Source organism: Panthera pardus, unplaced genomic scaffold (genome assembly GCF_024362965.1).
Source record: "Panthera pardus isolate Hobbes unplaced genomic scaffold, ASM2436296v1 HiC_scaffold_1, whole genome shotgun sequence".
NCBI classification, from domain to species: Eukaryota; Metazoa; Chordata; class Mammalia; order Carnivora; family Felidae; genus Panthera; species Panthera pardus.
Genome location: NW_026526654.1, coordinates 72,152,719 through 72,165,543, shown reverse-complemented (window position 1 = coordinate 72,165,543; position 12,825 = coordinate 72,152,719). Strand labels below are relative to the sequence as shown.

The following is a 12,825-nucleotide window of genomic DNA, read 5'->3' as shown; positions in this document are numbered from 1 at the left end:
TAATTGAAGGTTAATAAGATAAATTGCATTCCAGAGCAACAATAAACATTTAGAAAATAAAAATTTTTAAGGGATATCATTTATAATAGTATCAAAGATATCTAGAAATAAATCTAACCAAAAATATACAAGCTTTCTTTTTTTAAAAAAAAGTTAATTTAGTTTTTAGTAATCTCTGCACCCAACGTGAGGCTCAAACTCACAACCCTAAGATCGAGAGTTCTTGCTCTTTCGGCTGAGCCCGCCAGGTCCCCTCCCCCAAATATACAAGGTATTTGTACAGAAAATGAAAAAGCATTATGAAGACAGATTGAAGAAGTCCTAATTAAATGAGGAGAAATTCCATTCATGGGTTGGAAGATTCGGTATTGTAAAGATTTCCATTCCTTTTTATCTACAGATTCGACATAATTTCAAACCAAATAACATCAGGGGTGTGTATGTAACTTGACTAGCTGATTTAAAAATTTATATGGAAATACAGATGGCCTAAAAAACCCCAAACAGTTGTGAGAAAGGACAAGATGGGTGGATTCCTTTGACTGGAAATCAGGACTTAGTAGAAAACTATGATAAGTAGGGTGGTTGTGTGACAGGCACATGAATAGATGAAAATCAATGAACAGAACAGAAACTACAGAGACTGAACCATGACCCTCAGAGCAGTAAAGAAATGTCTTTCCAATCAGTGTGCAAAACAGCCATAGGGAAAGGATGAAACTTGACCCCTGTCTTATACCACACATAAAAATCAATTCCAAATAGAATAAACTGTCTATAAGATATCATAGGAGAATGTCTTTTTAAACTGAGGGAAAGATTTCTTCATCAGGACACAAAACCACTAACCTTATAAAGAGAAAGAATGATATAGACTATGTTAGAACAAAGAATGTCTGTTAACCGAAGTATACTCCTAAGATACAGAAAAGTCAAAATACAGAGTGGAAAATGATTCTTGCAGTACATAAAACAAATAACAGGGTTGAAATCCGGAATACGTAAAGAACTCCTAAAGTCAATTGGAAAAAAACAGAAATTCAGGAGAAAAGTGGGTCAGGAGAAAAAAAAGGGCAAGGATATTAGAGTTACTTCATAACAAAGGATATTCAAGTGCCTATAAGCCTGTGAAAACTTTCTTAATTTGGTTAGTAATAAAAGAAATGCAAATTAAACCCATAATGAGATTCAACTACACACCCAGTCAGTGGCTAAAAATAATAAGACTAAGATTCCAATTGTTGTCTAAAGAGATGGAACATGGAACCTTCATACACTGCCAGTGGAGTAGAAATTGGTACAACTGTTTTTGGACATCGTCTATTTAAGTCTGTGATTCGTTACCCTAAATACAAAACTTACAGTCCAAGTTACATAATCAACAGAAATGGGGGTACATGTGCAACAAGGAACATACATTTATAATGGCAACATCATCCATAATAGTAAAAAGTGGAAATGATCCAAATGTAACATGAAAAACCAGCTTCCATTTGCAGGAGCAGTATGTCTAGGAATGAATTTAACAAAGATATACAAGGCCGTAATGTAACATTGTGTGTCTACTAAAAAAATATTCAAGACCACCATGAAGTAGAAATTATTATTGAAAAACAACCAAACACTTCCGAGAAAGATGGCCGAGTAGAAAGATCCTAGGCTCAATTTGTCCCATAGATACACCTAGATAACACCCACAACAGTGTAAGTAAACCAGAAAATGACCTGAAGACTGGCAGAACAGTCTCTCCACAGCCAAATGTAGAGAAGAGGCCACATTGAAGAAGGTAGGAAGGGCAGAGAAGTGATTGGGAGCCAAAACCCTCAGGACTGTCTGTAGGAGGGAAGGACACCAGTGGCGTGGAGAGGGGAGAAGGGCAGATCCCCCACCAGGCACCCCAGGCACGGGAGGCCTGCACTGGGAAAACAAATCTCCCTAACATTTGGCTTTGAAAACCAGAGGAGCCTAACTTCCCTAGCTCTTACAATCAGTGTGGCTTAACAGCTAGAACTTTAAAAGCCAACTGGAGGGGCGCCTGGGTGGCTTGGTCGGTTAAGCGTCTGACTTCGGCTCAGGTCATGATCTCACGGTCCGTGAGTTCGAGCCCCGCGTCGGGCTCTGTGCTGACAGCTCAGAGCCTGGAGCCTGCTTCCGATTCTGTGTCTCCCTCTCTCTCTGACCCTCCCCCATTCATGCTCTGTCTCTCTCTGTCTCAAAAATAAATAAACGTTAAAAAATTAAAAAAAAAAAAAGCCAACTGGATAGGCTCAGGGAAATCTTGAGGGTTGTAGGAAACTGAGTCCCCTTCCTTAAAGGGACAGCACAACAAACAGCTCAGCTGAGATACAGAGTAGAAACAGTAGTTTGAAAAACGGATGTGTGGGAGGGAGATTTGTTTACTCATCTCAGAGCCTATGCTGGAGGGGGAGGGATCTTCAGTAGACTTTTCCAAGAACAAAAGAGCTTGACAGGTACTGCTTCCCTCCCCAGCCCCCCAGCCTAGATATACAACATCTGGGGAATCAGTGTAGCAGGAACACTTTCCACTCTGCTTTTGCTAACGGTGCACCTCACCCCAGGCTCTTCTGCACACCCACCAGAAGGAGGTTTCAGGGGGCTGCAGGTCCCCTCCAGCAGAGAGCTAGCATGGGCCTTGCTGGTACCACACGCTCCACCTGCTTCTTCCGTGGGCCCACCTCATCCAACACGCCCTTATTGGATGTCCATCCAAAGTGGTGCCAGTGTACAAGCAGCCCAGACAGGGCCAGCACCACTCCAGAGGGACTCCTGCCCAGGGAGAGGGAAAGAAAACCACACACACACAGTTCGACTGTGGCCCCCAGCAGTGGGCTGGGGGCAGATATCGGGTCTTTTAGTACCACCTACCAATAAAAGCTTCTCCAGGGACAATACAGAGAAAGTGCCCTACAGTTTGGTGCTACTGCATCTCTGGCAAATGCCTGGTCTGACTGAACTCAAGCCCAAGAAGGCTCCAGACTGGACCACAGGAAACGCTGCCCACAATAGGCAAAGAGAGCCATTGTAGATAACTGGACTGAAGGCAAGTTGGCCAAGACACGACAGTAGGGCACACGCGACACACATAGGAGATACCCCTGAGGTACCAGGTTCTGGTGAATGGGGGACATTGCACTCAGGGCACTACAGGATCTCTTCTTCATAGGGCCACTACTTTCAAAAGTAGGGGACATAACTGACTTTCCTAGCACAGGAACAGACTAGACAGACAAAAAGAGGAGACAAAATAATATGTTGCAAATGAAAAAAATGGGACAAAATCACAGCAAGCGAGCTAGATGAAACAGAGGGAATATGCATAATAGAAAAATTAAATGGTCATAAAGATACTCACTAGATTTGAGAAAAGAGTGGAGGACCTCAGTGAGACCCTCAGTATGGAGACAGAAAACATAAAAAAGAACCGGTCAGAGATGAAGAACTCAATAACTGACATTAAAAGTACACTAACAGGGAATAAGCAGCACACTGAAGGAAGCAGAAGAATGGATCAGTGACCTGGAGGACAGAGTAATGGAAACCAACCAAGCTGAACAGGATAAAGAAAAAAGACTAATAAAAAATGAGAATATATTAAGGGAAATCAATGATACCATCAAGCATAATAATATTCACATTGTAGGGATCCTAGAAGGAGAAGAGAGAGACAAGGGGGCAGAAAATGTATTTGAAGAAGTAATAGCTGAAACTTCCCAAATCCTGGAAAGGACACAGGATATCCAGATCCAGAAGGCACAGAGAGTCCCCAACAAAATCAACCCAAGGAGGTCCACACCAAGACACATAGTAATTAAAGTGGCAAAAAGTAGTGAGAAAGAGAATTTTAAAAGCAGCAAGTCGGGCGCCTAGGTGGCTCAGTTGGTTAAGCATCCGACTTCAGCTCAGATCATGATCTCCTGGTCAGTGAGTTCAAGCCCCATATTGGGCTCTGGGCTGACAGCTTAGAGCCTGGAGCCCGCCTCAGATTCTGTGTTCTCCCTCTCTCTCTGCCCCTCGCCCACTCATGCTCTGTCTCTTTCTGTCTCTGAAAAATGAATAAACATTCAAAAAAAAAAAAAAAAAAGAAAGCAAAAGAGGGGCACTTGGGTAGCTCAGTCAGTTAAGCATCTGACTCTTGATCTCAGCTCAGGTCATGATCTCACTGTTCATGATTTGAGCCCCGTATCGAGCTTTCTGCTGACAGCATGGAGCCTGCTTGAGAGTCTCTCCCTCTCCTTCTCTCTCTATTCCTCCCCAACTTGTTCTCTCTCTCTCTCTCAAAATAAATAAATAAACTTTAAAAAATAAAAAATAAATAAAAGCTTGCTGCTTTTATTCAGCTGATATTTCAGCAGAAACTTTGCAGGCCAGAAGGGAGTGGCTCAATCTATTCAAAGTGCTGGAAAGGAAAAACCCACAGCCAAGAATACTCTATCCAGCAAGGCTATCATTCAGAATAGAAGGAGAGAGAGTTTCCCAGACAAGTAGAAGATAAAGGAGTTTATAACCAGCAAACCATCCCTACAAGAAATGCTGAAGGGTACTTTTTGAGTGGAAAGGAAAGACCATAAGCAGGAGTAAGAAAAGTCAGAAGCACAAAAACAATGAAATTAAGTGTGTCTATAAAAATCACTCAAAGGATTCACAACATAAAAGAATGTAGAGTATGGCACAGTGTACCTAAAACATGGGAGGGGGAGAGGAGCACAAATTTAGTGCTGTTAGAATGACAAACTTAAGTGACCATAAACTTAACATAGATGGCTCTATACATAAAATGTTATGTATAAACCTAATGGTAGCCACAAATAAAAAACCAGTAACAGGTATGCAAAAAATAAAGAGAAAGGAATCCAAGTATGTCACTAAAGAAAGCAAACTAACTGTGTGAGAAGAGAGCAAGAGAAGAAAGGAACAGAGAAGAACTACAAAAACAACAACAACAAACAAGTAACAAAATGGCAGTAAGTACATACCTGTCAATAATTACTTTGAATTTAAATGGACTAAATGCTCCAATAAAAAGACATGGGGTGACAAAATGGATAAAAAGCAAGACCCAGCTGTATTCTGCTTATAAGAGATTTATGTCAGAACTAAAAATATGTGGAAATAAGGTTGATGGAAAAGAACGTTTCTAAAAAATTAAATAAATAAAAAAGAACGAAAAACACATGCAAATTGAAAGTGAAGGGATGGAGGCAAATGGAAGTGAAAAGAAAGCCGGGGTAGCAATACTCACATTGGACAAAATAGATTTTAAAAACAAACACTATAACAAGAGACAAATAAGGGCACTATATCATCATAAAGGGAACAATCCAACAAGAAGATATAATAATTGTAAATATTTATGCACCCAGCATGGAAGCACCCAAATACATAAAGCAGTTAATAACAAACAAAGAAAGTAATCTATAGTAATATAATAATAGTAGGGGACTTTACCATCCCACTTACACTGATGGACATATGATCCAAACAGAAGATCAGGAAGGGATGGATGGCTTTGGACACATTGGACCTAACATATATTCAGAATGTTCCACCCTCAAACAGTGGAATACACATTCTTTTCAGGTGCACATGGAACATTTTCCGGGATAGATGATATATTAGGCCACAAAACAATCTCAATAAATTCAGAAAGACTGATGTTGTAGCATCCATCTTTTCTGACCAACACACTATGAAACTAGAATCAACCACAAGAAGGAATCTGTAAAGAGCACAAATACATGGAGGTTAAATAACACGCTATTAAACCATAAATGGGTCAACCAAAAATCAAAGAGGAAATCAAGAAATGTATGGAGACAAATGAAAATAAAAACGCAATGGTCCAAAATCTTTGGGTTGCAGCAAAAGCTGTCCTAAGAGGGAAGTGTATAGCAATAGAGGTCTACCTGAAGAAGCAAGAAAAATCTCAAATGAATAACCTAAACTTCCACCTAAAGAACCTAGAAAAAGAAGAGCAAGCAAAACCCCAAACCAGTAGAAGGAAGTAAATAATAAATATTAGAGCAGAAATAAACAAAATAGGAACTAAAAAACAATAGAACAGATCAATGAAACTAGGACATGTTTATTTGAAAAACATCAACAAAATTGATAAACCTTTAGCCAGACTCATCAAAGAGAGACAGACAGACAAAGAGAGAGAGAGAACTCAAATAAATAAAATCACAAATGAAAGAGGAGAAATAATCACCAATACTCTAGAAATACAAAGGTTATAAGAGATTATGAAAAATTGTATGTGAACAAATTGGACAACTTAGATGAAATGCATAAATTCTTAGAAATATATAACTTCCCAAATCTGAATCAGGAAGAAACACAATATGTTTACCTGATTACCAGTAATGAAGTTGAATCAGTATCCAAAAACTTCCAACAAAGTCCAGGACCAGATGGCACCACAGGTGAATTCTACTAAACATTTAAAGAAGAGCATGCCTATTCTTCTCAAACTATTCCAAAAATAAGAAGAGGAAGGAAATTGGGAAATTTATTTATTCTATGAGGCCAATATTACCCTGATACCAAAACCAGACAAAGGTGCTACAAAAAAAAAAAAAAAAAAAGATAACTATGGGCTAATATCTCTGATGAACACAGATGCAAAAATCCTCAACAACATGTTAGCAAACTGAATCCAATACATCAAACAAATAATTCACTATGATCAAGTGGAATTTATACTTGGGATGCAAGTGTGGATCGATATTCACAAAGCAATTGACATGATACATCACATCAATAAAGAAAAGATAAAAACCATATGATCATTTCAACAGATGTAGAAAAAACATTTGACCAAGTACAATATCCACGCATGATAAAAACCCTCAACAAAGTAGGTTTAGAGGGAACATACCTCAACATATTAAAGGCCATATGTGAAAAACACATAGCTAACATACACAATGGTAAAAAACTGAGAGCTTTTCCCCTAAGATCAGGAACAGGACAAGCATGTCTACTCATCACTCTTATTCAACATAGTACTGGAAGTCCTAGCTAGAGCAGACAAGAAATAAAAGGCATCCAAACTGGTAAGGAAGAAGTAAAACTCTTTGCAGGTGACATGATACTATATATAGAAAACCCTAAAGACTTCACCAAAAAACTACTAGAACTGATAAATTCAGTAAGATTGCAGGATACAAAATCAACATACAGAAATTCATTGCATTTCTATAAATTACTAATTAAGTAGCAGAAAGAGAAATTAAGAAGAGAGTGCCATTTATGATTGTACTAGAAATAATAATATACCTTGAAATAAACTTAATCAAGGAGGGGAAAGACCTGTACTCAAAAAACTATAAAACACTGATGAAAGAAATTGAAGACGACACAAACAAATGTAAAGGCAGCCCATGCTCATGAATTGAAGACTAAATATTGTTAAAATGTCTGTATTACCCAAAAGCAATTCATAGATTAAATGTAATCCCTGTCAACATATATACCATTTTTCACACAACTAGGAAAAAAACAGTTCTAAAATTTGTGTGAAACCACAAAAGACCCCTAAATAGCCTAAGCAATCTTGAAAAAGAATGTATCACAGTCCTAGATTTCAAGATATACTACAAAGGTGCAGTAATCAAACAGTATGGTACTGGCACAAAAGGACAAACATAGACCAATAGAACAGAATAGAGGGCCCAGAAATAAACTCACGGATATAGGGCCAATTAATCTAGGATGAAGGAAACAAGACTGTGCAATGGGAAAAAATGTTTTCAATAGATGGCTTTGGGAAAACTGGACAGATACGTGTGAAAGAATGAAACTGGACCACTTTCTTATACCATACACAAAAATAAACTAAAAATGAATTAAAGATCCAAATGTGAGACCTGAAACCATGAAACTGCTTGAAGAAAACATTGGCAGAAAGCTCTTTGACATCAGCCATAGCAACATCTTCCTAGATATGTGTCCTCAAGCAAGGGAAACAAAAACAAAAATAAACCTTTGGGACTACACCAAAATAAACTTTTGCACAACGAAGGAAACCATCAACAAAATGAAAAGCCAACCCACTGAATGGGAGAAGATATTTGCAAATGTCACATCTGATAAGGTGTTAATATCCAAAATATGTAAATAACTTACACAACTCAATACCAACCACCCCCCCAAATAATTTGATTTAAAAAGAGGCAGAGAATCTGAATAAACACTTTTCCAAAGACATACAGATAGCCAACAGACACATGAAAAGATGTTCTACATCACTAATCATCAGGTTAATGCAAATCAAAATCATAATTAGATATAACCTTACACTTATCAAAATGGCTAGAATTAAAAAGAAATAACAAGTGTTGGTGAGGATGTGGAGAAAAGGGAAACTTTGTGCACTGTTGGTGAAAATGTAAATTGGTGTAGCCACCACAGAAAACAGTATGGAGGTTCCTCAAAATAGAATTCCTTAAAATTCCTTAGGTTCCTTAAAAAGAGAACTGGCATATGATCCAGTAATTTTGCTACTTGGTATTTACCCAAAGAACACAAAAACACTAATTCAAAAGGATGTATTCACACCCCTGGTCACTGAAGCATTATTTGCAATAGCCAAAGTATGGAAGCAATCCAAGTGCCCATAAATAGATGAACAGATAAATAAGAGGTGGCATATATACACAATGGAATAGTACTCGGCCATAAAAAGGATGAGGTCATACCATTTGTGACAACATGGAGGGACCTAGAGGGTGTTCTGCTGAGTGGGAGAAATCAGGGGAAGACAAACACCTATTATTTCAGTTAAACGTGGACTGTAAAAAACAAAAAGCAGAAACAGACCTATAAATACAAAAAACAAAGTGGTCATTGCCAAAGGGAAGGGAGTGAGGCTTTGGGTAAAATGGGTGAAGGGGAGTGGGAGATACAGACTTCCAGTTATGGAATGAATAAGTCAAGGGGATGAAAGGTACAGCACAGGGAATACAGTCAATTGCATCGTAAAGCAATGTCAAAGGTATCATGAAAGCATTGCATAGTGATGGACCGGTAGCTACACTTGTTGGGCGTATAGCATCATGTACGGACTTGTCGAATTAGTATGTTGTACACCTGAAACTACTGTAACATATTGTATCAACTATACTTTAATAAAAACTTTTTTTAAATAAAAAATTACAGTTGTGTGGTATAAAGAACTCAGAAACAGTCCCAAACTTCTATCAAAACTTGGTACATGACTAAGAAGGGGTTATAAGTCAATGAGGGAATAAATGAGCCTGCTATATATGGGGTTAGGACAACTGTCTGTCCGTATGAACAAAAACACCTCCCTCCCCAAATCTCAATTAGATTAGAGGCCTAAGTGTAAAAAATAAAACTTTAATATTTTATAAGTAATAGAATACCTTCACTAACTCAGTGTACAGCCTGGATTTCTTAAACATGACAAAAAGCACAAACCACATACACACACACACACACACACACACACACACACACACAACATAACCACATACACACACACAAAAACACACACACTGAAATTTCACTACATGCAAAATTATATTTATTTTTTTAATTGTATTTAAACCCAAGCTAATTAACATAGTGTAGAATGGTTTCTGTGACAAAATAAATCATAATCAACTTAAAAGACACAGTGGGAGGAGATATTTATAATATAAACTACTAATAAAAAACAGCATCCATTTTTTACGGCCGAGTAATATTCCATTGCATGTGTATGTATACACACACATACACCCCCCCACATCTCCTTTGTCCATTCATCAATAGATGAATATCTATTGATAGACATTTGGGTTGCTTCTAGATCTTGGCTATTGTACATAATGCTGCAATGTATATAGGGGTGCATGGGTCTTTTCAAACTAGTGTTTTTATTTTAACATTGTGTGTCAACTATACTAAAAAATTAGCATCCGCTTTATTTAAAGTAGTCTCATAAATCAATAGTAAAATATTCTGACTATCATGATACTACTGGTAATGTATAGGCACCAGCCACCAAGAAGAGAGCAAAATCAATATGAATGAAAACTTGAAAAAAAGAGGCTACTCTGAATAGCCTACCACCTGAATACCAGCCCCCAAGCAATCCTAAAGGAAAGTCAATGAAAGACATGTGAACACAGAACAGTTTTAAGTCCCCTCTCAGAAAAAATTTAAACATGAAATTTGAAATGAATGTTTATCCTTCAAGCAGGGAATTAGCTTTAATGAAAAGAAAACAGAAGCCAGTTGCATGCATGAGAGATAATATTTTAGGTTGAGCTACGTGAAATGACCATTTTTGTAAATAAAAGATGGTCAAAAACTGGCAATTCCGTATGGTTCCACCTATGGTCTTCATTTCTCCGTGGTATGATAAATTACATATCCAGAATATTTCAACCTATGGAACTAAAGACAGAATCTACCTACTAATTAATGGGCTTGAAATAAATTTTCAGGTAAGACTAAAACTTGATTCTACTCAATTCTATAAGGCAGTTTTATTTTATTTTATTTTATTTTATTTTATTTTATTTTATTTTATTTTATTTTATTATTTTTTACTTTTTAAGGCAGTTTTAAAGTATTGTGTTTTCCTGGAATACAATAAAAAACTGTTTTGTAGCCCACCAAAAATGTAATTCTTTGTCAAAAATTATAAAATATGCTTAGATGATTATTAAAGCCTAAAGCTGAATGAGAGAAAAATCTAACTCGACTTAAATTGATTGAATTTACAAAAGTTTTTTTTTCCATTTTACCTCACCAAAATCAACTTCTTTGTATCTCTATGCTATAAAAATTCCACTGATTTTTGGTTTCTGAAATAGCATCACTGTTGGCTCCTTAACTTTAAAAGGTTCTCACAAAATTTAAGAACAATCTTCAATAAAAGTGTTCTGAGTTTCTAAAATTAAACACGTTTTTATTTTCATAGATATTTTGGCAAATCAAAAATGAAGAAACGCAAGCAGTCAGAAACAAGAAAAAAATATGCTCAATCTTCCTTACTTCTGTTATTCCTATTTTCTTCCCTTCCTTAGTCTTTACCGTCCATCCTCCCTCCTTCCTCTTTCCTTTGCTTCCTTCAGTCTTGAAGCTAACATCAACAAATGTTAATAACTGGGATGCCTATGGGGCGCCTGGGTGGCTCAGTAGGTTAATGCTCCAACTTCGGCTCAGGTCATGACCTCCTGGTTTACGGGTTCGAACCCCACGTCAGGCTCTCTGCTGACAGCTCAGAGCCTGGAGCCTGCTTCGGATTCTGTGTCTCCCTCTCTCTCTGCCCCTCCCCCTTCATGCTCTGTCTCTCTCTCCTTCAAAAATAAATAAACATCAAAAAAATAAAGTTAAAAAAAATAACTGGGGTGCCTGGGTGGCTCAGTCAATTAAGCATCTGACTTCAGCTCAGGTCATGATCCCATAGTTCATGAGTTTGAGCCCCACACTGGCCTCTGTGATGACAGCTCAGAGCTTGGAGCCTGCTTTGGATTCTGTGTCTCCCTCTCCCTCTCTCTCTGCCTCTCCCCCACTCACACTCTGTCTCTGTTTCTCTCTCAAAAAATAAATAATAAATATTTTTTAAAAATTATTAAATATGTGAATAACTATTAATACTAATTAACAGCAGTATATATCTTGTTCTTGTACTTTAATGCATTAACATTTAGAAAAAGAGAAATTTTAGAAATTTAGAAAAAAGAGAGTTTTTACCTTTGCCTCCCTTACAGTGAATTGCTATGATGTTTTCGTCATCTTGAGCCATCCACTCATCTACTTCTTTGGTGAATGCCAACATCTCACTGATTTCAAATGCAAAATTTTTAGTTGAATTAAAATACACCCCCAAATCAAGGCCAGGGTATTTAGCTTTCTTTTGACAGCCAACTTGGCATAAAACTTACCTTAGTGTGGGGACATTGTGATCATCAATCATGATTCGCCAGACCCTGTAATGGAAGTACTTAGGATCATAGTCTCTTTCACCTACAAGAAATGATGCATGGGTCATGTTTCTACGCCTAATAATGTAGTAAAGGATCAAGTTATGAATAAGTCGTACTTTTGTATTATAAATTCCTTATCCACCTTTAAAAGGTTCCTGACTGGCTCTTGCTGCTGTAAGAATATTAAGAGTCTGAAAAACAGAGATAGTAGTGGTTTGTCCACCTTGAGTAACCTAAGCACAACTTATTTGGGTTTAACAGACCTTACTTTTAATTTTCTATCAGGCTATTCATGTTATCATAGGGTAGACACACACCACAGAGCAGAAGCAAAAGTGGCCAACCCGAGTGCTTGCCTCCTGGAAATGTCTATTTAATATACAGGAAGAGGAAAAGTCAAGAGAGGCAGAGTAGTAAACTGGGATATAATCTGCTTTCTACAGGGTTTTGCTCTTTGAGCGTATTTCCCCTTGTTTATTGACTACTTGCATTTTTTTTTTAATTTGGGCTTTGCTCTCCTCGTACCCCCCTCCTAGTGAATTAGAAATGTATTCGTTGAATTGCCTGTCTTCAAAACATGAGCTGGCAGGAAAAATAGAAGTATTTTCCTAAACCTAATACCATTAGGGCAGATTCTACCTCCCATGGCTCTGCCTCCACTTAAGCCTCCTGCCTCCCTCACCAGGGCATGCATGCCGTTGATCGGTCTTTTCCTACCAAATAGAGCCAGTGCAACACAGAGATTTTCAAACTCACTTTCCACCGCCACCAAATACTTATGATTAAATGACATGTAAAAGCAGAATCATCTTCTTTTATGCAGTGATCTGCTTTCCGTTGATGGTAGCAAACTATCTGACT

General features: G+C 37.6%; 1 protein-coding gene across 1 annotated transcript in view; it reads right to left on the bottom strand.

Moving 5' to 3' along the window:
- Positions 1-12,825, bottom strand: part of LOC109266006 (phosphatidylinositol 3,4,5-trisphosphate 3-phosphatase TPTE2-like) — a 106,834-nt gene that overhangs the window by 49,241 nt on the left and 44,768 nt on the right. The window contains exons 9-10 of the mRNA XM_019447669.2: positions 11,923-12,004; positions 11,732-11,820 (exon numbers count right to left, since the gene is read on the bottom strand). Of these exons, the coding sequence (XP_019303214.2) occupies positions 11,732-11,820; positions 11,923-12,004 (171 nt within the window). The remainder of the gene's footprint in view (positions 1-11,731; positions 11,821-11,922; positions 12,005-12,825) is intronic.